Source organism: Polistes canadensis, unplaced genomic scaffold (genome assembly GCF_001313835.1).
Source record: "Polistes canadensis isolate GaletaPanama2010 unplaced genomic scaffold, ASM131383v1 scaffold_80, whole genome shotgun sequence".
Taxonomy (NCBI): domain Eukaryota; kingdom Metazoa; phylum Arthropoda; class Insecta; order Hymenoptera; family Vespidae; genus Polistes; species Polistes canadensis.
In genome coordinates, this window is record NW_014569627.1 from 364,050 (window position 1) to 391,407 (window position 27,358).

General features: G+C 35.6%; 1 protein-coding gene across 1 annotated transcript in view; it reads right to left on the minus strand.

Moving 5' to 3' along the window:
• Window positions 1-27,358, minus strand: part of LOC106786734 (zinc finger protein rotund-like) — a 92,860-nt gene that overhangs the window by 33,594 nt on the left and 31,908 nt on the right. The window contains exon 4 of the mRNA XM_014748450.1: window positions 17,257-17,432. Coding sequence (XP_014603936.1) covers window positions 17,257-17,432 — 176 coding nt within the window. The remainder of the gene's footprint in view (window positions 1-17,256; window positions 17,433-27,358) is intronic.

Consider the following 27,358-nt stretch of genomic DNA (forward strand, 5'->3'; position numbering starts at 1 on the left):
AAGTTAAAAAGGTTGTTTGGGTTTGAAAAGTTATCGAGGTGTGTCGAGTAAACAAGCGAGAAGCGACTTATCGATCACCCTAGGATACCTGTACCGTTATGTAATAAGAAGATTTTACGTATCTACGTGGAAACTTTAGTAGATGCAATATTATTTTTATTCTCCTTTTAACAAGCGAGCTGTTGCTCTGCCTCCGTCAGTAAATGCTCAAAGAAAAAAGGAAAAAAGAAAAACGAAAAGGAAAAAAAGCATAAAGATTCCTTAAAAATGTTTCAACTTTTGAATCGATTATTATATTTCCACACTATAGTCGTACGAATGAAGCAAATGAATTCAAGTATATCCGTCGTTAGAACGATATCATTCGTCATTTTGATAAATTTAATAAATTTGGAAATCTAATGGGAAACGCGAAACACACGTTCGATCGTTATTATAATACTTGAAAAGTTGATCGTAAAATAATGCACACATGACAAATGTTTAAATTCACTGTTCACGGTTATAACGTTAGTTCGCACGAAGATAAACGATCGAAGATCTAGATGCATATAGATCTTAATATAATTGTTAAATTATTTATTTAAATGAGTACGAGATAAACGTCGATAATTAAAATGCGATAGAATCTGGTTTATTGTCGATTAAAATACGATATATTCTCGATAAAGGTCACAGTAATAATAATTGTATATCCAACGCTGTTATTAGTTATACTTAAACGTTCTATATAAGAGAACTTCGTTAGGAATAATAATTTCTGTCGTTGATTTCTGCTCATTAGTGACGTGTTTACTAGTACACGAGTATATGTTCACGGAGGTGGTAAATACCAAGTTAGTACAATCTCTCTCTCTCCCTCTTTCTGCTGCACCAATCGAGAAAAATCAGAAAAAAGAAAAAGAAAGAACGAATAGATGATATTAGATATATTATCGTAGAATAAATTTGACGAATTTCTGATAACAACGTGATACGATAAAAATATATATAATGAATGAGGTATGAAATAGAAAATTTTCTAGAATTTTCGAATAAATGAATAAATGCGTATCGCGTGCGTAATGTGTAACACCGGAGTTACGGCAACGTTAACGTTGGAATTCACGAGACGTACATACGTATGCATGTATTTATGCACGTATGCATACAAATATATTTCAAGGTGAGAAAGTCGAATGTGATCCAAGATCAAAATATACAAAGGTTTCTTTATACAAGTATAAGGAAACAGATCGAATGTTCGCGAGGTAAGCTGCGAGATGATATTAGAGCGACAGTAACGTAAAAGGACGAGAAAAACATGGTGAAAGCAAATAAGATAGAGGAAGAAAGAAAGAAAGAAAGAAAGAAAGAGCATTGGACGTTTATAGGGCATTAGCTCTCGGGGATTATTCATATCTTTTGAGAACTATTTCAAAGGTCTTTGATCGAAAAGTGCGTTGAAAGAGATAAAAAGAAATAAAACGAAAGGTGTGGGGTCAAATGCAAAAGTGGAGGCGGAAGGAAAAACGAAGAGAACATTAGTAAGAAAGAGAGAGAGAGAGAGGGAATTTTTCTCTTTTCCCCCCGTACCACTACCTACTACTCTTACCCTTCTCATCCTTACGATTCGTAAGAATCGACTATGACGACTTTGAGACATGCATTGTGTTCGCGTTTAGATTTGAAAACATCTGTAATCCGTTTAGCCGTGCAAATTTTCTATTGATCCCTATACACAGTCTCTTCCCCCTTCTGTCAAAAAAAAAAAAAGAAAGAAAAAGGAAAAAAGAGGTCTCTGTACCTTTTGAAAAGTTGCGATAAGCGTGCCATCGGGACGAACGCTAAGTTTTTTCAATGTATTACGACGGGTCTCGAGAGTTGACGAGTTTCAAAGGCGAGTTTTTCCACGAGTTCGATCGGATTCGCGACGATTCCCTCGTGTTTTACCCCCCTCCACTCGCCACCCTCTATCCCCTCTACCCTTCCTAACCACCTTCTTTCTCTTTCCAATTCTTTCTTTTCATTTCTTTCTTTCTTTCTTTCTCTTCCGCTAACTTTCAACCCCTCTTTTCCTACGTTTTCCTCTCCTTTATCCCTTTGCCATTTCAATCTTTTTTCTTTTTTTTTTTACTTTTTGTCTCTCTCGGTAGTTTTCTTTTTATTATTTCTCCTTCTGCTTCTCCTTCTTCTTCTCCTCCTCGTCGTCGTCTTTAAAGGCGCGGCGGCGTCAACGCGAGTTCGCTCGTTACCTTAATTATTATATTACGAGCCATTAAATCGTCGATTATTCTTCAAGAGACCTTTCTTTTTCTTTTTTTTTTTTTTATTAAAAAGGGTCACGACAGATGTTAGATAATAATCTTGAGATATATTTCCGGGAGAATAGTGCTCGTTCGAGAGTCTTACCTGCTCGATAGAACTCGATTACTCTAAGTGAAATTAATAAAAAGAAGAAGGAAGAAAGAAAGGAAGGATAAAAAAGGAGAAAAAGAAGAAGAAGAAGAAAAAAAAGAAGAAATAAATAAAACGAAAGATAAGAGAAAACGAGCGATATCCAGAAGATATCGTAACCGGATATTTCAAATTCTATGATATACTCTGAGAAACAATGAGAACAAAAAAATGCCGACTAGCTCGATACAATTTCATCTAAATCTAATTCTAATCAATTTTATATACGATATGATTAAAAAAAATGTTACAGTGTGAAATATTGAAATTGGAGAATGTCAAGATTAACATGATGAATATTAGCACATATTAAATACGTCGTTTAAATATACCGAATATTTTTGAGTATATTTTTATACATTATTATACCGGACCTAACGGTCATGTGAATCTTAACATTCTCCAATTTCACGATAATATATATATATATAACGTATGGTATACGTTAGATGCGTAAATACGTTGGGATACGTTAGTGACCACGTTGTTTTTTTTCAATCATTTTTTGTGAACTTTTCCTGGACCCGGGGAGTGTCGAGACCCCTCCCTATTATACCTATTGCCACCACCGGGCCTAGAGTACGGTTAGGCAAATTTTCAATGAAACCTTTTTTTTTTTATTCTCTCTATACTTATTCGCGATCGCGAGAATGTATGGGGAGAGAAACCGAGTGTCTGGATAGAGGAAAAGAAAAGAAGATTTGAAAAAAAAAAAGAAGGAAAAAAACACACACACACGGCAGACCATATACTCAGTGTACCGCGATCGAACTGGACGTTGGGCAGGGTACGTACGAACAAAGGGGTCCGAATCGAAGATCGAACCTCAGGGGGATAAGGAATATGGGAGGAGGGGAAATATGAAGGAACGTATAGGGAAACGAGTGTAAAAGAGAAAGAGAGAGAGAGAGAGAGACGGCAAAAAAAAATGAAACAAGGAACCATGTGGCGCGTGGAAGGAAGCTGCATGCACTTTTTTATGTCCCGGCCGGGGGCCTTATGAAAAACGCGCGATCGAAGGTGAAAAAGAAACGAAGACCAACGCACAAAAAAAACGTAATAAAAAATATCGGCAAGAGGGGAGAACGCGTTCCCGGAAAGGGGGAGAGAGAGAGTAACACAGCTCTACTGAATTTTCCTACTTTACGGAAGAAGAGGAGATGAATCTACACCGGTTGATGGTACTTTTCATGTTTTTTTTCTTCCACTTTTTTTTTTGTACTCGAGAATAGAAGACAAAAAAAAAGCAACGAAGCACGTGCTGTACCTCGGAGGGAGATTTTCGCTGGCCAACGGAATTTCGATCAAACGTTTCCGGATTTCAAAGACTGCGTCGTGCATACGTACGTTAGTCCAGTTACTTCCATTTTGTACATAATATTATTCCTAATATCTCCGACGATAAAAAGATTTTCCTAAATAAGTTGGGGGGAAAAAGAAAAAAATATGGCGCGTGCGTAAAGTAAAAAACAAGAGACATAAGCGTGCCGGAATAGAGAAGAAAAAAGGGAAGAAAAAGTCGAATTAATCGTCGTTTTCTCGATGGGTTGTTATTAGTCCTTTCGCCGTAAGATATTTTTCTCAAGGGGTCGTACGAAAAGGAAATCAAAAGAACAAAAAAGAAATAGAAAAAGAAGAAGAAGGAGGTGGGGGAAAGTCGCGTATACTCATTAAACTTTTCCCACAGAATGTTCCATAAAGAAGGCCCATATTTGATAAGACATCGGTGCTTGATTTTTTTGTGAAACAAAATCTGGCCAGATGTCGGTATGGGCCCTTTTTCTCTCTCCTCGGTAAGATCCAGGTAAAAAATACCTCTCCAACGAGAAGCCGAGTAGGCTTCCTCTTCTCTCTCTCTCCCTCTCCCATTTTGATTCGTGTGGGAGGCTGACTCGGCTCGTCATTAGCTCGCTAAATCAATCCAGTCAGACCCCTGGGATAATTTTTATAGGGAAGCCCTTTTCCATTCCTACGTGGGCGGGGAAAGATAGGGTTGTTTTAAAACTTCGATACCAGGTATCCGAACGGAAAGATAACATTCAGATTAGGGCGTTTGCGTTATGTTCGAAAGTATAAATCTTATGTTACCACCGAATGTGTGTCGTAGACAAAAAAATACAAAATAAAAAGAAATCTTTCTGGCGTTGCAGTGTGGTTAATGGGCGAGTAAATGAATGAAATTAAGGAGAAATAAAAAAAAGATAAAAATAAAATAAACTAACAAACAAATAAATAAATAATAAAAAGGATATAGAACGGCGTCGAAGAAAGATGACGAGGAAGAAGGTAAAAAGGTGGTGGTGGTGGTGGTGAGAAACAAAGGAGAAGCCGGAACAAGAGAGACAATGGTTTGACCGCGATGCGTGTTCTACACGTAGGAAGACATCGTTGCTCTTTGGTTCGAGAGGCGGAGGGACAGGTGGCAGATTGGGCCCCGAGTGCGAGATCGGAGAAAGAGAGTGAGTGAGAGAGAAAGAGAGAGAGAGAGAGAGAGAGAGAGAGAGAGAGAAGGAGGAAGAATCGAGGAGAGCATGGGAACCTGACTTTCGGGGGCAGCATCCCTAGAAAGCGAAGACCGAAAGGGCTCCCCCGTTCCTCTTCTCTCTCCTTCGTTCCACGTCTCGAATGCCCAACGTGGGGAGAGAAAATGAGAAATAGAGGGGTCCACGGATAGAAGCGCCGGTGTTCCCTTCTACCGCTTGCTTCTCGCATGAGAAGTAGGAGGAGGATGAGGATGAGGATCAGGATGAGGATCAGAATGACGAGGTGCTGCCTGCTTGTTTGGTGGGGGAGGGACAGTCGGTTACGTCAGTGTTTAAAACGTTATGCTTAATACACATTTTTATATATGATTTTTATAAATGAAATACTTTTATACGTTAAATTTTATATTTTTCATCCTAACTATTATATTAATATATCTATAACGACGAATGTTAAACTAACGAATCCGTAACAACCTTCAAACAATTTGCATTCACCACTCGGAAAATGAACTTTCTCCTGGTAGGTCGTTAATCTCATCGCGGTCATAAATTTTCTACGAGAGAAGAATTAATAGAAAGTCGTCGTCGTGGGATAACGTTTGTAGAGAACATTTTGTAAATTAAAGCAAAAGTAATACGAACGAATTAAAACAAAACAAAAATATGGAAAGAATCTAAGAATGATAAACACCTGGCGTTAGAAAATTTGCGCATTCGTTGGTGGGGTGCCTAGTAGCAATAATTTGGAACGTTTTAAATGAATTCCGAGCGTTCGCAAATCGGTGTAGTCGTTAAAATCTCTCTTTTACGAGTGTCACGTAATTTCAATCGATCCTATTCCTTCATTTTTTTCTCCTCTCCTTTATTTCTCTTTGGTTGTCGTCGCTGGTTGATTTTGTTTAACTCCGTTTCCCTCTTCCTCATCCCTTTTCTCGCTTCCTCTCTCTCTCTCTCTCTCTCTCTCTCTCTCTCTCTCTCTCTATTTCCCATCGGCAGTAGTAGTAGTATCGAGCTAACCAATATTTTGTATTCGAGAAAGACTAATTACAACTAGGTCCTTGGTAATAATTAACGTAAAGTCGCGGTCGTAAACTTAAACGTAGAGGGCAAAGCGGTTCTCTAATTAATTCCGTAAGATCCTCGTGTACCCCCTAGCTTCATTAAGGACTAGTAAATTTTAATACGATTTTCAACTTCAACATGGCACACGGTTAAAAAAGAAAAGCAAAAAAAAAAAGAAAAAAAGAAAAGGAAAGCAGCAGGAGGAGAAGAGGACGTGTATACACGCGTGTTGCATTACGAGCATGCGAGATGCACGTTTCTCATGGAATTTCATTGAGTAATCTTTCACTCACAATTAGTTTCTTTTTATGATAGCCATTGACGACGTCGTTGAAACGTTTCGTAATCTGATTATAGTCCATACCTGCCTCTACTTTCGCGATTATTGCGAAGAAATACGCGCGAGTGAGAAAGAAAGAAAGTTTCCAAGGTTTGCATTAACGAAATATGTTCATCCAATTTGGAATTATCGAGTTATCGAATCGTATCACTCGATACATATTTTAAGACACAGCAAAAGTAAGAATAAAAGTTCACTAAATTGAACTTTGGCAAGCAATAATAATCGTTGCTGTTATCGTTAAGTCTATTAGCGATCGAGAGTCGAGCCGATTATAAAACGACTATCCGATTTCCTACTTTTTAAGTCTTTCCGGAAGTTGTTCTTGTAAGGGTGCGTATTGCAATGAGAAGAATGAGTAATAGGAGATAAGTATGAGGAAGAGGATGGAAAAGGGGGAAGGGGAGAGGTCAAAGGATGGAGGGTATACGTCAAGAAATAACACATACATATACATATACATGTACAACCATAAAAAGGCATACACCATAGGGCACCGTTGGGGCAACAAAGTACGATGGATAATTAATTTCATAGCTACTCAATTTCCGAGGAAATCGACTACCGGTAATCTCGAGGCCCATTTTCGTTAGTCGCGCCAATGAAAAAACAAATAGGACTATTTTCGTTCTCTTAGGGGAAAAGGAAAATAAAGGAAGGCGAAGGCAATAAGGTGGGGAAATCACCGAAGTAAAAAAATTCCCAAATTTGGTCTGTAAAGAAAATCTATATATGTACTATATTATGATCAAATAAAAATCTATCTACGTGATTTCGTTTATTAATAAAAGAAACAAAAAGAATAAAACAATACAGGATAAACCTGTCGTAAACCTACTTAAATGTTTGTATGAAACTTCTATAGGTAAATTAGGACGATGCAATGTATGATCGAGTGTTTATGTAAGAAAGAGAGAGAGAGAAAGAAAGAAGAAGAGGGAGAAGAATAGAGGAGGGATGAGGGTGAAGGTGAGTCGGAGAGAAGGGTGAAGGGGAGAATAAAAAAGGTGTTCTTTGATCGTCTTTCGAGAGATCACGTGATCGCTCGATCACAGGTAATTGCAAGTAAATTCGAATTGTCACGCATTATCACGGTAGCCTCGAGAAACTTGAAGCATGGATCGTCAGGGGTTCTCACTTAAGAACACGATCTTTCTCTCTCGTTGCTTCATCGACTAAAATAAAATAACTTTTAACATACAACATACACACATTCACGCACATATATATATATAAATGTATATACATCATTATCGTATATATTTCTCGAAGATAGATCCGAGTAAAGTATTGAAAGAAAAATTTGATTGATAACCTAACGAAATAAGAATATTCATGGTAATATTTTAGCGCGAAGTATTTCGCAAGACAAGCTATGCAATATATGCTTTGAGAGAAAGAGAGAGAGAGAGAGAGAGAGAGAGAGAGAGAGAGAGAGAGAGAGAGAGAGAGAATGATCTTGCGAGTAACTGCGAGAGAGGTAATTTCCGAGACGCATAACTTTCTTGGGTATACCTCTCCTCTTCTTAACCTCCCCTGTTCCCCCTCCCTCCCGCTTAACCCTGTAGAAAAATTTCAGCGTGAATAAACACGAATCACAGAAAGCGGCCGTACTAAAGTTTTCCGTATACATTCAATGCATGAAATCGAACGCGTTATCGCGCGACGTCCTCGTTTCGATAGAACTTTAATTTCTCGCCTTTCGCTCCGACATTTTCATTCTTTCTTTCATTCTTTCTTCTACTTTTATACGAACACATGTACGCGTACACGCACACTTATGCCAGTACGATAGTTTATATAGGTACGTGGTCGATAATCTTCGTAGAATATCGTCCCTTTTGCTCGATTTCGTCTATCTTTCTCCTAAACCTCCCACCCTTACTCTCACTCTCTCTCTCTCTCTCTCTCTCTCTCTCTCTCTCTCTTTCTCTCTCTCTCGTTTTATGCGAGAGTGCGTTCACACCGAATCAAGAAAGCTATCGTACTCCGCCATCCTGGACCATTCAGAGAAGAAAGAGCTTTTCTGTCAAGACGGACGGACGGACGGACGGACGGACGGTTACATAACTATGGGATGCTTATAGGAGAAACAGAGAGAGAGAGAGAAAAACATATATGTACGTATATATATATATAGAAAGAGAGAGAGGAGGGAGAAGAAGCATTGTGCCATTCGATGTACATGAGAAAGCGAAAAGGTAGAAGAGGCGGGGGAAGGAAAGGGGAGGAGGTAGATTTAGAAATTTAGTACATAGACAGTAAATGGGGTATCATGTTCAGTCTAAGGCTTAAGGACTTTTGTTTGGCGTGGGAGGCTGCTGGCTGCTGCACTGGCCGCTTGGTCCCACCTGATCCGACCAAAAAAGAGAAAGAGAGAAGGACTACGGACCCAACCTGACCCATTCACCACCGGCAGCAGTTTTCGTTTTCATTCGATTTCTTCTTACGTATCGCGTTGAACTGAAGGAATAACGCAAAAGATCGGAAAAAGATAAAATCTATTTCTCTCTCTCTCTCTCTCTCTCTCTTTCTTCTTTCTCTCCTCTCGATGCCGTTTCAACGAATTTTCCCTGATCCAATCTTGTCTCTGATTTTGTTATAGCCTATGATTGTTATTATACAATAAAGGATTGTTAAAAAGGTTTTTATCTTGGATGTTTTGACAGGTATCTCTTTTTCTAGGGTCAATTTGAAACTTTCTTTCTTGTACATATATTCGACGAAGACTTCAAATTTAAGTTCAATTAATCTTTACTTGTTAAAGGGCCGTGTTAAATTGCTGTCAATCGTAGTTTTCATTTTTTACGTGTTTGATACTTTTGTTTAGGAAAAATTTAGAAATTAATCTTACCGATGAGAATAACTAATTCGTAACAATATGTTGTAGAACAATTAAAAAAAAATAAAAGGAACGAACAAAATGGCGTAGGAGAGTTTGTTTTTGTTGCAAGAAAAAAATAAAGGTTCGATTAAAATTAGATCTAATGTAAGCCGATGTTTTTGGGACGGTAGGACGATTCACGTTTGAAAAAGAAGGAGAAGCAAAAGATGATGAAGAAGAGAAAGGGCCCTTCTTTTTCTTCTTCTTCTTCTTCTTCTTCTTCTTCTTCCTTCGTTACTCTCCAACTTCTCTTCCGCGGAGAAGTTGCTGCTGCTGTGCTGCTGTCTACAAAGCGCCGATCTGTAGGAGAAGAAGAGGGGATAGAGGGGGAAAGAGGGATAAAAAATCGAGTGGAAAAAAATGACGGGCCTCTCGCTACCGTGGTGCGTGATCAGGTGAGGCCCTTTTACCAAGACTGGCACACGAGCGCTCGCGCGTTCACGACAGTCTACTCGTAATGATGCACTGTTGAACGACCGTACGTGTGTGTGCGTGCGCGTGTGCGTGTGCGTGCTCCGTATACCTTTCGTGGTCACAGCGAGAATGAAGAATGGGCCTTGCGAAATCACTTTGCCTTCGCGGTTCCTCTTTTCGATTAGTGTTACTAAAAAAATCATCAGATAGAACGAAAGGAGAGCTACCTTCTATCCTTTCTTTTTCTTTCTTTTTTTCTTCTTCTTCAAGATTAACATTCAAAATTATTTCCTGCGAAATAGTATTAATTCTTTACGAAAATTCTGACGACCAAAAATAATATATGAAATATTGTCAGCTAGATTTGTTGACATATTTCTATTTGATATCTATTTAAATACGATTTGTTGCATAATCAAACGGTAATAGATTGAATTTCGTCGAAATCAATGTCTATTAATGATAATTAATTAATGACATTAACGCGAGAGATAGGAAGGATAATATAGAAGAAAATATAAATTGAGATATATGCATGTACGTTCGTAATTAAATTAATTACGATTAAACGAGAATATTTGACGTATATTTGAAGACGATATTATGAAAGATCGAGAGAGAGAGAGAGAGAGAGAGAGATTATTTTATTCTGCACGCTTTTTTCACAATCTTTTATTATCTATCGCTATTCTTAACGAATGATTTCCGCGACACGAGTTTAACTAGGTTCGCGTTGCGGTTTTACGGTTCAAAAGAATTCGAACGCTATCAAACACGTTCGCCTAAGTAAAGTAGCTATGATGAGCTTTGGATATCGATCGAAACGTTCTGGATTGTGGACGTATTTACGGTGTAAGATGTACTTACCATCCACCGTAGTAGTTGCCCATAAGAAAGAGAGATGAGCAAGTAGCATGAGTGTGTGTGTGAGTAAGTGAGTGAACTTATTTGAGAGAGAGAAAGAAGATTCAGTGAATGGTCGAAGCAAGATACGAACGAAGAAGAAGGATACGAAGCGAAGAATCGGAGTGGCTTGGAAACGGGCAGGGATTGAGGGGGAGGGGGGGTGGGAGACGAGGCAGGATGCTGCGCCGTCACGGTACACTAGCCTCCGGACTCGAATCCCGGACCCTCCGGCCACGGAGGTGCATAGCTTCATTCAGGAGGCAGCTACTTTTTTTTTTCTTTCTTTCCTTTCTTTTTTTTTTCTAACTTTTTATCTTTAATTCTCTCTTTTCCCTTCGCGATGTTCCTTCCTTCCTTCTTATTTTTCTTCTTCTTTTTCATCCTCTTCTGCTTCGTGCCACGAACTTGTATCCTTTTCCTCCTTCTCCTTCTTTTCGTTTTTCATTGATGACATTGTTGGGGGGGGGGGGAACTTCGAAAGATTTTCTTTTAATCTTTCTTATCATATTTTTGTCCCGAATACGAAAAAGGGAAACGATTAATCCGATCGAATAGATCTACAATTTTTCTAAATTCTATCTATTTTGAATCATTTGTCGGTACTTCTGTTTTATTTATATATCTCTTATGATATATAATTTGTTTCTATTGGTCAGGAACCTACGGAATAGAAAATGAACGAAGAAAAGAAAAGCTAAGGACGCAATCCGATTGAATTGATTTAACTTCTTATACTTCCTCTTTATGGAGAAAGTGAAAATATTCATTGAAACGTAGCTTATTAACGGTGCGTCCTATTAAACTCGCTTCGATACGTACGGTTTACTTCTTCTCCTTCTTATTCTTTTTCATTCGTTTTGTTTATTTTTTTCTTTTCTTCTTCTTATTCTTCTTTGACGATGGTCCTCGATTATTTCGAAAACAACGTCTAATTACTGTCTCTCACGCTCGAAATCCTTTAGCCTGCTTTCACGTTCGAGTAGACGTAGACGTCGTCGTCGTCGTCGTCGATCATTCTTTCTACGAACGTAGTTTAAAAAGTTACTCTTTTTTTTTTACCACGGACGAAATACTTTTTGACAAATTTTATGACATTTCGATTAAATTCGATTCGAAGCAGATAGAGAAGGAATTTATCTTTCTTTTTTTTCTTCTCTCTCTCTCTCTCTTCTCGTACGAGAGGAACGAGGAGAAATAATTAAACGAACGAATATAAAAACGAGAAAATAAGTTAAATAATAAAATAATGAAAAACAAGAACGAGATTAATAATAAAATAGTATATAGTTACGCGTCGAAAAAAAAAGAAGGGGTGCAGATCAAAAGAAAATCCTCGAACAAATTTTCAATGGACAGGGGAAGGGAAGGTAAAAATAATAAATATAATAATAATATATTATATAGAAAAAAAAAGGAAACCATAAAGAAATTAATCATAAAGTAACATCAATGAACGGATCAAAGGATTGAAGGAAAAAAGAAAATATTCGTTGTAACTTTGTTTGCTCTTTTGAGTTAGAATTGAATATTCGTTGACATGAAAAGCTTGTGATAGAAAAAGAAAGGAAAAAAGATAGAAAGAAAAGCATTGCAAAATGACAATGAAAAGCGATTAATCGTCAAAGAGATTAGCGAAACGAGTCTCGTCGGTACCGTTGCACGAAATTAAGTATAATTTCTGGCTGTGCTCTTCTCTTTACGAAATAAGGTAGGATGGAAGGCGTGGCAGCTACGAGAATTTTATTAAAAGGCGGAGGCGAGGAAATTTCGACGCTTATATATCGTCGGTCCGTTTGACTACATATATACATATACATATATATAATACATCTCCTACTGTCTGTCTCTCTTTCTCCTGTTTCACATGGTTCGAGCTGCCTTTATTACGCGGATTGAAAGTAATTATGTGAACGCTTAGTTAGAACAGAGGTCGAACGTCCTTATAAGTCGAATTTAATAATTCAAACTCTCGCGGAAGAGGACCACGTAGAGTAGTAAGTCCGAATATCAATCTTACCTTGCGATTAATCAAAAAGGTGAGATTCTTAATGGCGGTAGAAAGACTATTAAGAACAGAAAGAGAGAGAGAGAGGGAAAAAGATTATATGGCAAACTCGATAAGGAAGAAATGAATGTTTCCGTCGAATGATTTCGACGCTCGAACACCGCTTTCCATCGAACGATTCCAAGGACGTGTATCCTTCGTTGCGAAGGCCGGCACCATTCGTTTCACCGATCGTACCTTGTCAGCGTGCTTCCGTTCTACCAGGAACTTGACGCAAATTTTCATCTTACGTGTGCATGTCCATTTGTCTGTACACATGTGTTGTGTGTGTGTGATTATACATATGCATTCGAATAGATTATTAGCTAAACTGATACAGTCGGAATATATTTACATACGCTATATAAAATTGTCGCGTTATTTATAAATGTAGTGAACATAATTGAACAATCATGGAAAACGCTAAATTTGTTCTTATTATGTTAACATATATAGATAGATTCTATGCGTGTCGAATTAAGCCAACTGAAACATTATATAAATTGAATATACACATGTATTATATTAATATTTAAGATCGTCGCGACATTTATAAATAATATTTCAAAATCGAAGGACGAAGTTATAAAATAATAAAAAAAAAAATGACGGAAAAACTTTACATATGCGTATTTATGCATGTTTATATGTTATATGCGTGTTAAATAAAATTAGTTAAAATGATATAAATAAGATATATAATATTAATACTTAAAATTTGTCATATTATTTGCATATACTCAAATAAATATGATCGATAACGTGTCTACTTATATTCTATATAAAATTCGTGTGTATACGTGTGTTGAAATAAAATGAACAGAATGAATATACCAAGAATATATTTACACTTTTAATCGTCACGTCATTTGCATATTAATAATTAAATCGAAATGATATAACAAAGTAATGTTCTTATGGTAAATAAAGAAAAAAGAAAAAAACAGAAAGGATGATCGCAAATTGATCGAGTTCGCTTTCCTTCTTTGCTTTCTTACACACAAAGTAAACGACGTCTTAAGCCGCGTTCTTCGCTAATGAATCGCGTGATTACCAAAAAAAACGAATCCGAATCTTTGAAAATACCGAAATGGCTTCGTTAAAGCAGATTCCCCTTCGTTAGCGACCAATCAGGATCAGTTTTGATCGGCCCTTATCTCTCTCTCTCTCTCTCTCTCCCTCTCTCACACATTCACTTACCCCACCTTTTACTTAAATCTATCTATCTTTCTTTCTCACACATTCACTTACCCCACCTTTTACTTAAATCTATCTATCTTTCTTTCTCACTTCCCGGTGGTTTCTAACTAATAACTTCAAACGATCTTTGCCTCTTGGATTTCACTCGTAATCCTTTTACTTCTCTATTTCAATCTTATGAGATACTAATAAATATTGTCTATATGTGTATACGCGTATAGAGGATGTTCCAAAAGTTACTTTATCGAGAGATTAAAACAAAAGAAATAATTAATAATATATTTGATTAGAATATTTTTGCAAATACATATAAATATTTACAAGACACGAATTTGTACAACAGTTCGCGTTATGATAAAGAAATTATAGACCCAGGATGACGTTATTTCAAATCCCGAGTAAGAAAACCTTTTTCTAATTATTTCTTATTCGATAAAGTGTGACTTTTTCAGACATCCTGTATAATTTCTAATAATTAGGAATTCAACAGACAAATAATAGATCGATGAGAATTCGATTAAAAATGATAGAGAATTTTATTCTGGTACATGGTCATGAATATTTTTTGTAGATCTTATATTTATTGAAAGTAGACAATGATCGATGACGATAATATGATCGATTCGTATCACTGAAAAATCGATTCGAATATTATGATACTAATCGTATCAACCGGGGATAGCGATATGACATTTTATCTTAATAAATTTTGATTACTGGTTATAGATCGCGGATAATCCTAGAACCAATTTCTATGATCATTCGCCAATCGATCGTTACGATTTAACGATCTGCACTCTGGAATGTTATGTGCGTAAGCTTCGGTTAGATATAGTAAACGAGGATGACGACGTTTTTCAATCTTTTTCTCTCTCTCCCTCTCTCTCTCTCTCTTACTCTCTTTCTTTCTTTCTTTCTTCCGTTTCTCGGTAATAATAATAATTAACATGGAAAGCGCGGAAAGCTGTAAAGTTTTAACGATTGTCTCTAAACGGCTCGTAAAACAACGCGCGCGCACACACACACGCACGCCCGTCTTGAGAAATCACTCATCCGATTTTTTTTATATTCATATACGTACGTGTAATCGCATTGGAAAGTTTTTCATTTGCATAAAGAATATAATATCATTATTTGAGGGATTCTTTTAATTTAATTTAGCGTAGGGAGAAAAAAAACATCGAAGGAAATAAAATTGAAATCAATATTGGAACCAAAACGACGGCGTTACATTATTTGCTTAAAAGGATCAGGTCAAGAATTGTTTTTTTTTCTAACGTCAACGGGGTTCCGTAAAATATATCTCGAGACCCGACGTTGGGATTCTTTTGAAAATTTCGGAAAACCTAGTTCAAGTTTTACGACTATCTCAGGAACCCACGCGTTCGATGATTTTACCATTTCGTTTTTCACAATAGTTGTTTTTTATGTACTCATTTGTTTGGTAAATAATTGGAACTTAACACGCCTATTTCGGGTATATTTTTTATAACTGTCCTCTTTTTCTTTTTTGTATACCGTTACATTGTAAAACAAAATTGTAAAATAAAAAAAAATAAAAGAAAACTTTCGAAAGTATGTTCTTCAACAAAGCCGGTACAAAACTATCGGAAATTGTCGAACAAAATTTTCGTGAGTGGATTTAATTCTTGACTCGAGTCCGAGAGAGTTCGACGGACCTCTTTCTGTTCTTCTAGACCTTTATGGGAAAATCACTAAACGACGACGGTAAAAAATTGACCCTTTTTTTTTCGAATGCTAAGCATTGTTATATGTCTATAAAAAGTATTTAAGATCGAATTGAATAGTTTTCAAGTCATATAAGAGCTATATATATATACATACAAACAATACTATTCTAGATCTGTTCATTGAACGACGAAAAAAATGTATTTCAAATAATTATTGTCAAAAGATTTTCAAGAACATCTTGTCCCTAATCCTTTCTACTTTTTTGTACACTCTCATCTTCTAAATCTTTTATCCCTGTAAGTTTGAATTCTTAAAATCACGTGTTAAAGCTAGATTTTCTTTTGCGTTAAAAATATATTTGAAATAAAACAAATATTGAACGTGTTATACCTATATCATAAATATTATATTTGAAAAATGAAAAACAACGAGAAGTATATACGAAGATATCCTACATTAAATTAGATCTGTTTAAGAAACTGTTTCCAAAACATCGTTGGGTTTCTTTCTCTCTCTTTCTTTCTTGGTATCCCTTTCTCGAGAAGATTTCGTTGTGCAGTCTATTACGTCAGGAACAGAGAAAAGTGGTGGTCGGTCGTTGAATAGTCGGTGTTTTACAACAGTGGCGAGAGGTGAACACAACCCTCGTGGCTTTGTCGAATCGTTGCTAGCTGCGCGAAATGTACCTGTGGTAAACGTACCGACCATCGTTTGCCCCCTCCTTCCTTGTTCTATCCTTTTTCTTCTCTCCCTCGCACACTTTTGAACGGTCGAGTAGATGTCGAGGGTCCGAGGAAAGAAAGAAAAGGGAAAGGGAAACACCGTAAAGAGTTAACTTACTGTAAAATGAACCATCGTCGAGTTTAAGACTTGTTTAAACGAGATGAGACGATCCTGAGACTGAAAGAGGGAGAGTAAGTAAGAGAGAGAAAGAGAGAGAGGGAGAGAGAGTGAAACCAAATTGTGCGAATCTAGTTCTTCCTGTCGAGTCTATTCATTTTTATCTAAACTTTTCATCTGTTTAAATATTGTCAACATTATTTCTGTCGAGTTATTCTATAGAGATATTTTTGTTCATATTTTCTTATACTTCCAATTATTTCTTAACATGAGTTTCATTATTTTAATTGTTTTTCTACGATAATTGTTTAAATTAATTCGATGACATCGTTTTATTTCAGCTCATCTTGGATCTTAGAAAAATGTATTCTTTCAGTTTAAACAGATATACGTAAAATCGGGATATAAAAATAGTGTTTAAAAATTTGTTCGCACATTTTAATCATTTTATACGCATACCAACTGACAATACAGGAATCATTTGTTTTTAAATCTGGTTGGTATCTTAACGATTTGCAGTTAAATATAATAGATAAATTTCTAATGATTATGAAAATTAATTTACTGTGAAATAAACTATTGTTAAGTTTAAGACGCCATAAATTTGATAAGACTATGGCGAGAAACTGAAAGAGAGAGTTTAACGAATCCAGGTTATACATTGACTTTACATTTTTTTTTTCATCTAAACTTGTTTCATCTTACCACGCGAAATCATTCAAGTATTAAGAAAGCGTAATAATTTCGAATCCTTTCTCGTTTCGTTTATAACCATACCTAATTATTTAATTCTAAACACCGAAGATACATAATATCGATTAAAATAGAAAGAGAGAAAAAAAAACAGACGAAAACTAAACGAAAGTTTCTATATTAAAAAGAAAGAAATAAAATAACAAATATGTATATACAATACACGTTGATAAGAAATAATAATAATAATAATTCTCACCTGAGGACACATCTTGCATTGGTATTTTCTCGGCGGATGCGAGTGTGGTCCACCGAGATGAGGGTTGAGATGAGACGGATGAGAGGGTTTCACAGTTAGAGGCTGAGGAACCACCAGTAGACTTGCCGGAGGACTGCCGCTGCTAGATCCACCGGCACCACGATACTGATCTTCCCCTAAAAAAGATAAACAACAAAAGTAAGATAAACGAAATAAATCAAATCCGATTGAATTTAAATATAAAACCTACGCCCGTGTCAAATCCTTCGGATCATCAATCTCAGAAATTTGATCGAGGCAAATATCTTTTTTGTTTTAATCGTTCAGAACCAAAGAAAGAAAAAAAAATATATATATAAATAAATCTAAAGAAAAAAGAAGGACGAAAATAAAAAAGGCAGGAGACATTTTTTGTAGAACAAGAGAAATAAACGAACGAAGATGAAATTAGTAACGACAATACGAACTGTTGGTTGCAATCGTATTGGTTGTTAGGATTTATCATGAAAGGAGGGGGGAAACGGTTAACGACGATAGATGATAATTAACCAGATAAGTAAACGGTATTACGTATTCTACTTGGTGGAGAACACGCGTACTCAATAACTAGCCGTGGTGAAAGAGGAATGAGAATAAGGATAGAGAGAAGGTATGCTTAAGAAGAATGGTGGAATCGTGAGGACGAGGGAAAGGAAGAAGAAAAGGAGGAGGAGATGGTGGTGGTGGTGGTGGTGGAAGCTGACGCAAGAGTACATCGTGCAAAGGGGCAAGGATCTTCTACAGATTGCAAGGACGAACGAACGATCCTCTATTACGAGTGTTCGTTATTAATCTGGAACTCTCAATATCGATCATCGTGTGAACCGTGCTCATTTTGCGCGTGTATGCGTGTGCCAATACAGGTGTTACTCATACTTGCTATGCGTACGCTTACGTGGTGTAACATATTAACTACTTCTTCGTTCCGATTATGATTTCCTGTTGTTACCAGTCTTCTTGCTCCTCCTCCTCCTCCTCCTCCCCTCAGTTTTCCTTGTTGCCGTTACCAAGCTTACTCTAACTCTACTCTCCCTCCATATTCTATTTTTTATTACATCTTTTTTTTCTTCGTTCTTTTTATCTTTTTTTTTTTTATTGTTCTATTACTTTTGTTTTCGTAAATAAATAAGCTTTCGCGAATCCGATGGGGTACCTTTTCTTTTTATTTTCTCTCGATAACCTTTTCTTCAGACGTTCTAAATCTTATTTTTACAAACCGCATGCGATCCGATACTTTTTTTCTTCTTTTCCAAATATAATATATGCGCTTTAATATATGTCGTTCCGTATTTCTTTTTTTTTTCCTTTTTAATAATATTACTCGTTATGCGATATATATTATAGTTATACGATTATGTATGCTGAATAGGATAAGATTCGAGATCTTTCCTCATCATCATCATCATCATCATCATCATCATCGAGAACTAATTGATCGGGGATTTTTTTTCTTTTTTCATTTCTAATTGCGTTATTGCGAATTATTAAAATCAGGAAGATACAAAAATGTCTAAACTTGAAAATATATATACAATCACATTGGAATGGACGATTTAAACGAGTCGTTTAATTGATTGATCGTTCGTAATTCGACTCTACGAACGCCATCTTGTCGGTCGAATCGTTTTATTATTATTTTCTATAATAAATCTATCTAACATTTTCAAATCACTCATCAATCGGGTTTCTACTTTGCAACATTTTATCTCTAAGCGAGTTAAAAAAGAAAAATAAAAGGAAAAAAAAAGAAAAGAAAATAATGTATTTGGTTTACACGTGCGATAATATGCGTTCAAATAAGTACGTAATAATTTATCATGCAACGTAATGCGTACAGTAGTCAACGTTAAGTATAAGACACGCGCGTATACGTAACAACGTTCTCCTCGTGGCATAACTAATTGATCTTTCCAGCGAGCTTGAACCCGATAATTAACATTTACATATAAGATCTTATGCATAAGATGGGCAGCAGGGGGAGACGGAGAGGAAGGGACACGCGAAGAAGACGATGGCGACATTTAATGGCGACGATAAGAAAAAGAAATAAAACAACAAGAAGAAGAAAATTATTACTATTATTGTTTCTTCTCTTTTTCTTTCCCTTTCTTATTTTTTTTAAATAATCAATCATCCTCTTTCTCTCTCTTTCTCTCTCTCTCTCTCTCTATATATATATATATTTAGACGTTTGATCATCCAGCAAATTTTACGTTTTGGTTCATCGTTTCCTTTTTTTTCCCCTTGATTTGATGGTGTTTTACATCGAGTAAATGAAAAATAAAAATCAATACAATAATACAAATGTTAGTAGGATGTTACGATTGTCGTTGTTGTTGCTTCGTGTTGAATCGAAAAAAAGATGCGTATTTTTGAAATATCATTTACACCGACAAGTTACAACGATTCGTAACTTGTTAACTACAAGAATCATTTACAGCGAGTACTTTTAATCTGCACGCAGATATACTTTTCACGTTGTTGCTTCAGCGTTTCTCGAAATGCAACATTCAACGAGAATTCGCATCCACGACGATCTTTCTTCTATCTTTCTTCTATCTTTCTCGCATCTATTCTCCTACGTCACGCGAAACTGTACGACGACGACAACGATGATTATGATGACGATGATGATTATGATTATGATAAAAATCATTAATGACCCATGACGTCACGATGTACGAATCTACTACCACGTACGCGTTTCATTTCAATTCCACCTTTTTCCTCCCCCCACCTCCCTTGTCGTATTGTCTCGACGAAACAACGAGAAACAAAATAATGTTACAATTTGTCTCAAAAAAAGAAAGGAAATATCCATGTATATTAAAATATTTTAATGAAAAATCGGTGTTTTTTACTCGATGATAGTCGTTCTCAATAAAAATATAGCAGAAATCGTTTTTTTTATCACGTTTTCTTCCATTAATATTATCGGACGTAACAAACATTTTTTGTTTGTTTCGTTTTCTATTATCGCAACACCGATTCTTGTTTTTTCTTTTTTTTTTTGAAACCGCAAGATAAGAAAAATAAAACAAGAAAAAAAAGAATTATTCGTAATCGTTTATTTTTAGTTTTATAACTACCGTAGAAGAATTGAAAAATCTCGGAAAGTCTTATAAATGCATGAAATAAATAGTGTCATATCAAAGAATTATCCGTACGTAAAAACCGGAACAGAGATATTCAAGTAAATGGTTCGGAAGTACGACCATTGGTTTCGAGCAAAGACAATGGGAAAAGTTAATTGGTCGTAGGATATGTGAAAGAAAGATGTGCCACATACACACATAGAAGGATACGTGCAATCGTGTACGTAAAAAAAAATCATGATCTTTATCTAAATCTAAAATGAATAACTAAAAACATATAAGTTATGTCGATGGATAATTAAGATTTACAAAATTTTTTGTTCCCAATGAAAAAAAAAGATCGATCGCGAAAATAAATAAAGTCGTGATAAATACATATGTTCATTAATTTTATGCAATAGCATGTCTGTAAGAAATATATATCTATATAGTATTTTTTTACTTATTTAAAATTAGCAAATAAGGAAAAGGAAAGAAAATTTTTGTCGACGATCGTTTCACACATTTTGCAATAACGAAATGATCGATCATGGGAATAAATCCGATCGTAATAAATACGTTGGTCAATTTTATGCAATAATATATATACACCCGTAAGACAGATATTATACTTATTCTTTTTTTTTTGTATCTATTTAAAAATTACCAAATAAAAAATGAAAATTTCGTCGATGATAATTTGTATTATTTGAAATAAAGAAAAGATCGATGGTAAAAAAATAAAAAACAAAATAAAAACAAATAAATCGTTGTAGATGCGTTAACCGAGGAGATAAAATCGTCAAAATCGAGCTTGGTCCTCTTTTTACGCATGTTCCATGGGAAACGCGGCTAATAATCGTGGGAGCGTGACAATTGTTTCCATTTTAACGCATATATATATATATATATATATATATNTCCATGGGAAACGCGGCTAATAATCGTGGGAGCGTGACAATTGTTTCCATTTTAACGCATATATATATATATATATATATATATATATATATATACGTATATATATATACATATGTACAGAGTGGCCCAAAAATTCTTAGACCATTACGAAAGATGATGGAAAATATTTGAGAAAAATGGTGATCTTTTGAAATGATCAGTGATTCACAAAACGAATGCAATATTATTTCCAAGAAGTGTATATATATTTAAAAAAGAAAAAAAGAAAATCAATGCGAATTTCGTATACACGCAAAAATTATTTTATTTTTAAGCGAGATCTAGAAACTTTTGGGCCACCCAATATCATTTTCTGCATGACAATGAGTCGTGACGAGCGTATATTTTCGTTGTTACAACTAATAGGAAAAAAAAAAGTAAAAAATTCTCTACAAGGATTATTCTTACAAATCTCTTCGAAATGTTAATAATCGATTACGATTATGTCATACTTCGAGAGAAGATTATTTTGAAATGACAATAATAATATTAATACATTCGACGAAACAATACTAACGCGACAACAATACAAAAATCTCCATAGCAAATACGCAATATTAATTAGAAAAATTAATATTCGAACGAATAAAAATAAAAATCATAGGTTTTTTCCTTTTTTTCTCGAATGTCATATTTATATAAAGAAAAAAAATATGTTCGCGTGAAAATAAAACCAAAAATGGAAACGGAAGCAAAAATTGTCTCGACGAATTCGAGTGTGCACGCGCGCGTGTAAGCGTAAAAATTGAAACAGAAACAAAAAAGAAAAATAAAAAGAAAAAATAAAATATAAAATAATATTCCGAAGTCGGTATATAAGTTCTATATAACGAGATATAACAAATAACGATGGAAGATCTATCTATCCATCTATCTATCTCGGGAATAATAAACGAGCAATTAAATTCAAATCTGCAGATCACTTTTCTCAATATCATATTTATAATATTTCCACGAAGTCAACAGCTAGAAGGAAAAAGAGATACGAAAGAGAGAGGGAGAGAGAGAAGTCGGTTAGAATGAGAATTATCATAGTCCAGTAGAGACTCTGATCTTAGCAGGTGTCAGTAGGGTCGTCGGTACGCATGCCTTCGATGACAACGATTAATAACTAACCCAAGCACAACGACTACTACTACTAGTACCACTACTAATACAATTTTATGTGTCGTCTGCAACTACGACGCGACGAAGGAAGGTAATAGCCACGGAAACAACCGTGCACAGGTAACGCGTGTGGCCTGCACTTGTCTCAAACTCATGAATATTCGATCGGTCTCGCCGCGAATCGATCCTGACGTAATCTTTTCGAACCGCGCGACTACACTCGGTAGGATCAAGGATTCTCGACCCTCTCCTTCCTGCTCCATCCTCTTTTCTCCTTCTTTTTATATCACTCCTTCTCTATCTATCTTTCTTTCTTTATTTCTTTCTCATTCGTTTCTGTCACCTTCTCACTCTGTTATACGTTTGCTATACGATTTTGTCTCCCTCTCTCTCTTTATTTTTCTTTTTGTTTCTTTTACTAGTTTTCGTACGTATCTCTCTCTGTTATTTTTCCATCCTCTCATCATTTCGACAACCACGACCTATCCGAAGTATTTTTAATACTTAAGGTCGTATTCTTGTTTTTTTTTTCGGAAATTCGAGAATACTTCTCTCATTAAGATAAATGAGATGTCCTGTCTGAACGTATGTATATATATATAAGTAACTAAGAATACACAATACCATCAATACCAATACCAGTACCACAAGCTTACAAATGTTCAAATATATTCGTGCACACGTAAGACTTTCGTAGCAGCCAACGTTTTTCATAGTAAATTATGCAAATAACTCGGTGGAAATGTCAGTGGCTGTGCGGACAACGATCGATCGATCGATCGATCGAACGATCCATCGGACTCTAGAAACGATTCCGTTTCAATGCACGAGACAGAGAAAGAATAACCATAAGAGAGAGGGAACGCAACTCGCGTTATCGAAAGAGAGTAAGAACAGGGACTGATCTTGGGCGTGGATGGAAAAATAAAAAGAAAAAGGAAAGAAAAAAAATAATGTATAATGCTGATATATAAAGTAGAACACCGGATGAATGGAAAATGAACGTTGCGGTTACGAGAATACTCGAGCTGCTCTTGAGAAGTAAACATAGAAAAAGAGAGAAGAGGAAAAAAGAGGGCGGTCGGGGGGAAGTAAAAAATTAAGAAAATAAGAAAGACAGAGAAGAATCTTGTAAATTGCTTTATAATATGGCTCGGCTACGGCCTCTCTGGAATTTCCGATCGTTCCGATGATTTCTAATGATATATCTTACAGAAATTTAGCCGCGAAAGTTACCATTTAAATAATTCTTCATATTTTTTTTTCTTTTTGCTCTTTACGAACAATTACTATTAATTACTTAATTATTGATATCTCAGGACGAGCTAATAAAGAAATAAAAGAAAGAGAAAGAGAGGGAAAGGGAGAGAGACGTCGGTAATACAGGGTGTCTTAAAATTCGCTTTATCAAACAAAAAAAATCGTTATTCAATTAGAATCTTTCATTTTTCATTAGGGAGATACTAATCTCCATAATGTTAAAAAATAAAATAATAATCGTAGGTTCCACGATCTCACTATTTCAAATACCTGGCTCAGAAATAAATTTCTAATTTTGTTGTTTTTAACGCGACTACCATTGGGGCCACCCTGTACACGCGCGAAACGCGTTTAACGCGAAAGAAAATAAACTTAAAAAAAGAATGAAGAAAAAATAGAAAAAAAGGATAGAACTGATTATACCATCGTTGATTATTATCTTCTAAAGACTTATCGTTAGTTAGCAGGAGTTCACGACCTGTTTAATAACGAACGATGCAACGTCATCTTATTACACGTTGAAAAAGATAAAAGACTACTTGTAAAGTGCGATTATGGACGCATGGCAAATTTCCATAGCGATTAGATTTAACGATCGAGATGATTCTCGATCTTCTATTACTAAAAAATGATATCTAATATTTCTCTTAACGTTATTGATAAAAATATACGTGTTCGCGATATATTTAATAATAATTTAAATAATGACGAAGGAGATTAAAAGTATAAGAAGAAGAAGAAGAATACGTCTGATTGGATTTCAAATCAATTTTCCTTTTCTTCTCTCTTGATTTGTTTAAAATAATATTTCATAAATAATCTTTTAGAGGATGATAGATAAGTCGAAACGATTAATCGGAAAACGTTGGAACGAAAATCTACGAAAAAGACGTCTGCCAAGGTTTTTTGTCTCGATAATAATTAATCGACTTTTACGTATAAAACGTTTCCCCCCCCCCACCCTTTGAACCGTTCGTTTTCTGTCGTATTTTAATTCGAAATTTCTCTCCTTCTAATTCTTCCATCTTATAAGAGAGAGAGAGAGAGATAGAGAAATCTTTCGGACGTTTCTGTCGATGACATTAGCGCGTTTTTTCCTCGGACTATTGTCAGTTCTTTGTAAAAAGAATTTTCGAGACAGACTGACGTTCAAAAAATGAAATCAAAAGCATCGTTCAGAATGGCAAGGTCGTCTCGTTGCTTCTATCTTTCTATCTTTATCTCTTTCTCTCTCACATTCAACGTAAAAGATCTTCTATCAGCCAGTATAAAAGATTTTCAAAAATATCGCAACGATTGGACACGACGAGGAGTATTAATATTCTTGAAATCTTCCTATTTTGCATTTAACACACGACGAACGAACGTGTATATGCGTATTCACGTGTAAAGAAAACGAAGAGGGGAATGGGGTGAGGTGGGGTGGATTGAGGTGAGGCGAAGTGCAAAGGAAATATAATCTAGGGAAATAAGTATAAAACGACGAGTTGATACAAGTATCCGAGTAAATTACTTCGTCATTGAGAAATGCATAGTCAGTTGACAATTAATTAGTAATCGAGATCTAGGAAACGAGATTACTTTTTTTTTGTTTTTGTAATTTTTTTTTTTTTAAATAATCGATCTATTAATATGTATTTTGATATGAAAAAGGAAGAAAAGAAATCAAAAAAAACAAACATAAAAAAATAAACGCGTTCTCTGTTTTCCAATTCCCGCTGTATTTTTTTGTTTACGTTGGTAGAAGGAAAAAAAAACGGGCACAAACAATGAATAAAGTACAAATAAAAAAGGGAACGGAGAAAAATGAAGATTATTTTTACGACGAAGACGAGAAAGGGAGGGAAGACGATCGTAATTTGAAGATGCAGAGTATCCTTATTCTATTCATTTTCGTTCGTAGTCATTTTTTTTCTTTTTTCTCTTGATCGATACAAAAGATCTTTCCCGTTAGGATTTTTACAAGAGTTACGTCGTGTAAATTGAGTGCCGGTTCATCGGTAGCGTTTCGAGTAAGGTAGCAACACGCGAGTAACGTTGTATAAAATCCACGAACGATGTCGTAAAATCTATGAGTGTGGGTTTTTACCGATGGTAAAATCTCTGGAAAAGCTATCGAATCGAGAAGAGAGAGAGAGAGAGAGTGAACAAACATCAAGGCGAGGTAGAGAAAAAAATCGTAAAAACACCTGAAGTACCTGGTCTCAGACGAACGGCAGACATTTCTTTCATTGACGAACATAAAAAAAAAGAAAAACGATACGTACACTCGTTATTTTTTTATCTCGATTAGAATCACCCAAAAAACAATCAAAAGAATAAACGATTTCATTTGTGAATGATATTATAATAGAAAACTAAAAAAAAAAAAAAAAATGTAAAACGAAAGGAGTAATTTCTAAGATTTCGTTAGATATTCGCGAGGAAATATTGGAAACAAAAGAAGACAAAATTAAATACGAAAGTATTATTATTCAATCGAATATAAAAAAATATTTTTAGAGAACACAGAGAAAGATAGAGATGGATAGAGGAGAGTAGAAGCATATTATCTGGTTAAAGACTCGGTACTTTTGTGTACGTTATGTCCGGAGGCACTGCAGATCGTTTTAATTGGCTATAAAGTTTTGCCGTGTATGTCGCAAAAAAATGTGAAATACAGCTATCAGACGGGAGTAAACTCTGCCTCGAAAACAGTTGCTCTTTATCTCTCTCTCTCCCCTTCTCTCTTTCTCACTTATTCGCGAATTCCGTGTCTCTTTTTCATTCACGCGTTTCTCTAACACACCGTGTACCATATTACGTGTGAGCATATACATATACATATACATATACGTGTAGAAAATACGCAAACGTTCGATAAAGACCGTCTCATCTCGTTGCAGCTCGTTCATACGGGCCGTCGAGCGTTCCTGGTGTTACTCGAGTACAACAGGTGCATGAGTTTAATGTGCTGCCATCATCGTAGAATCTACGAGCGGTGTCTTTTGACTCGAAATGCGCGTCGGGTAGATTCTTTCTACCTACTACCTACTACCTCTATTTCTTTCTTTCTTTATCATACAAGATCTAATGATTAAGTGACTTTAATAATCTTTGGTTAAGTATCTACACACACACGTACACGTTTACACATTTGTCTTTTTATCTTTCCATCTTTCATTGTCAAAATTATGGACAGTTGAGAAATAATAAAAATATCGTAAGATTTGTACGACTCGTAATGAAAATTGTGCGTCAAATGAACCGATCAAATCTTTCGAGAAAATATATTATATCTCTCTATCTATATACATATATATAAAGAGTATTATTTAACGAGCGAATACGATAATGAGACAAAGACGCAAAGGAATAGCCTTCGGGGGGGCCTTCTAAGTGGAAACGTTGGATCATCTCGTTCGTTGGCCAAAAATTTTCGAGTCATGCGATCCGTACATTAACGAATAGTCCGGTCGAGAGAGAGGCCTGATGAGAGACCCGTTGCGCAATTTCAACGTGTCGGTGAAGAACGAACACGCCGGAGGGTGATTCTTTGAGGATCCTCTCTCTCTCTCTTTCTCTTTCTCTCTATCATCGACGGTGGGCCTTGGTTGGCCCAAAGTGCGAAACGTAGGCGCGTCGCAGTCCCTTCTCGGTTAAAGAGAAATTCAACAACACGC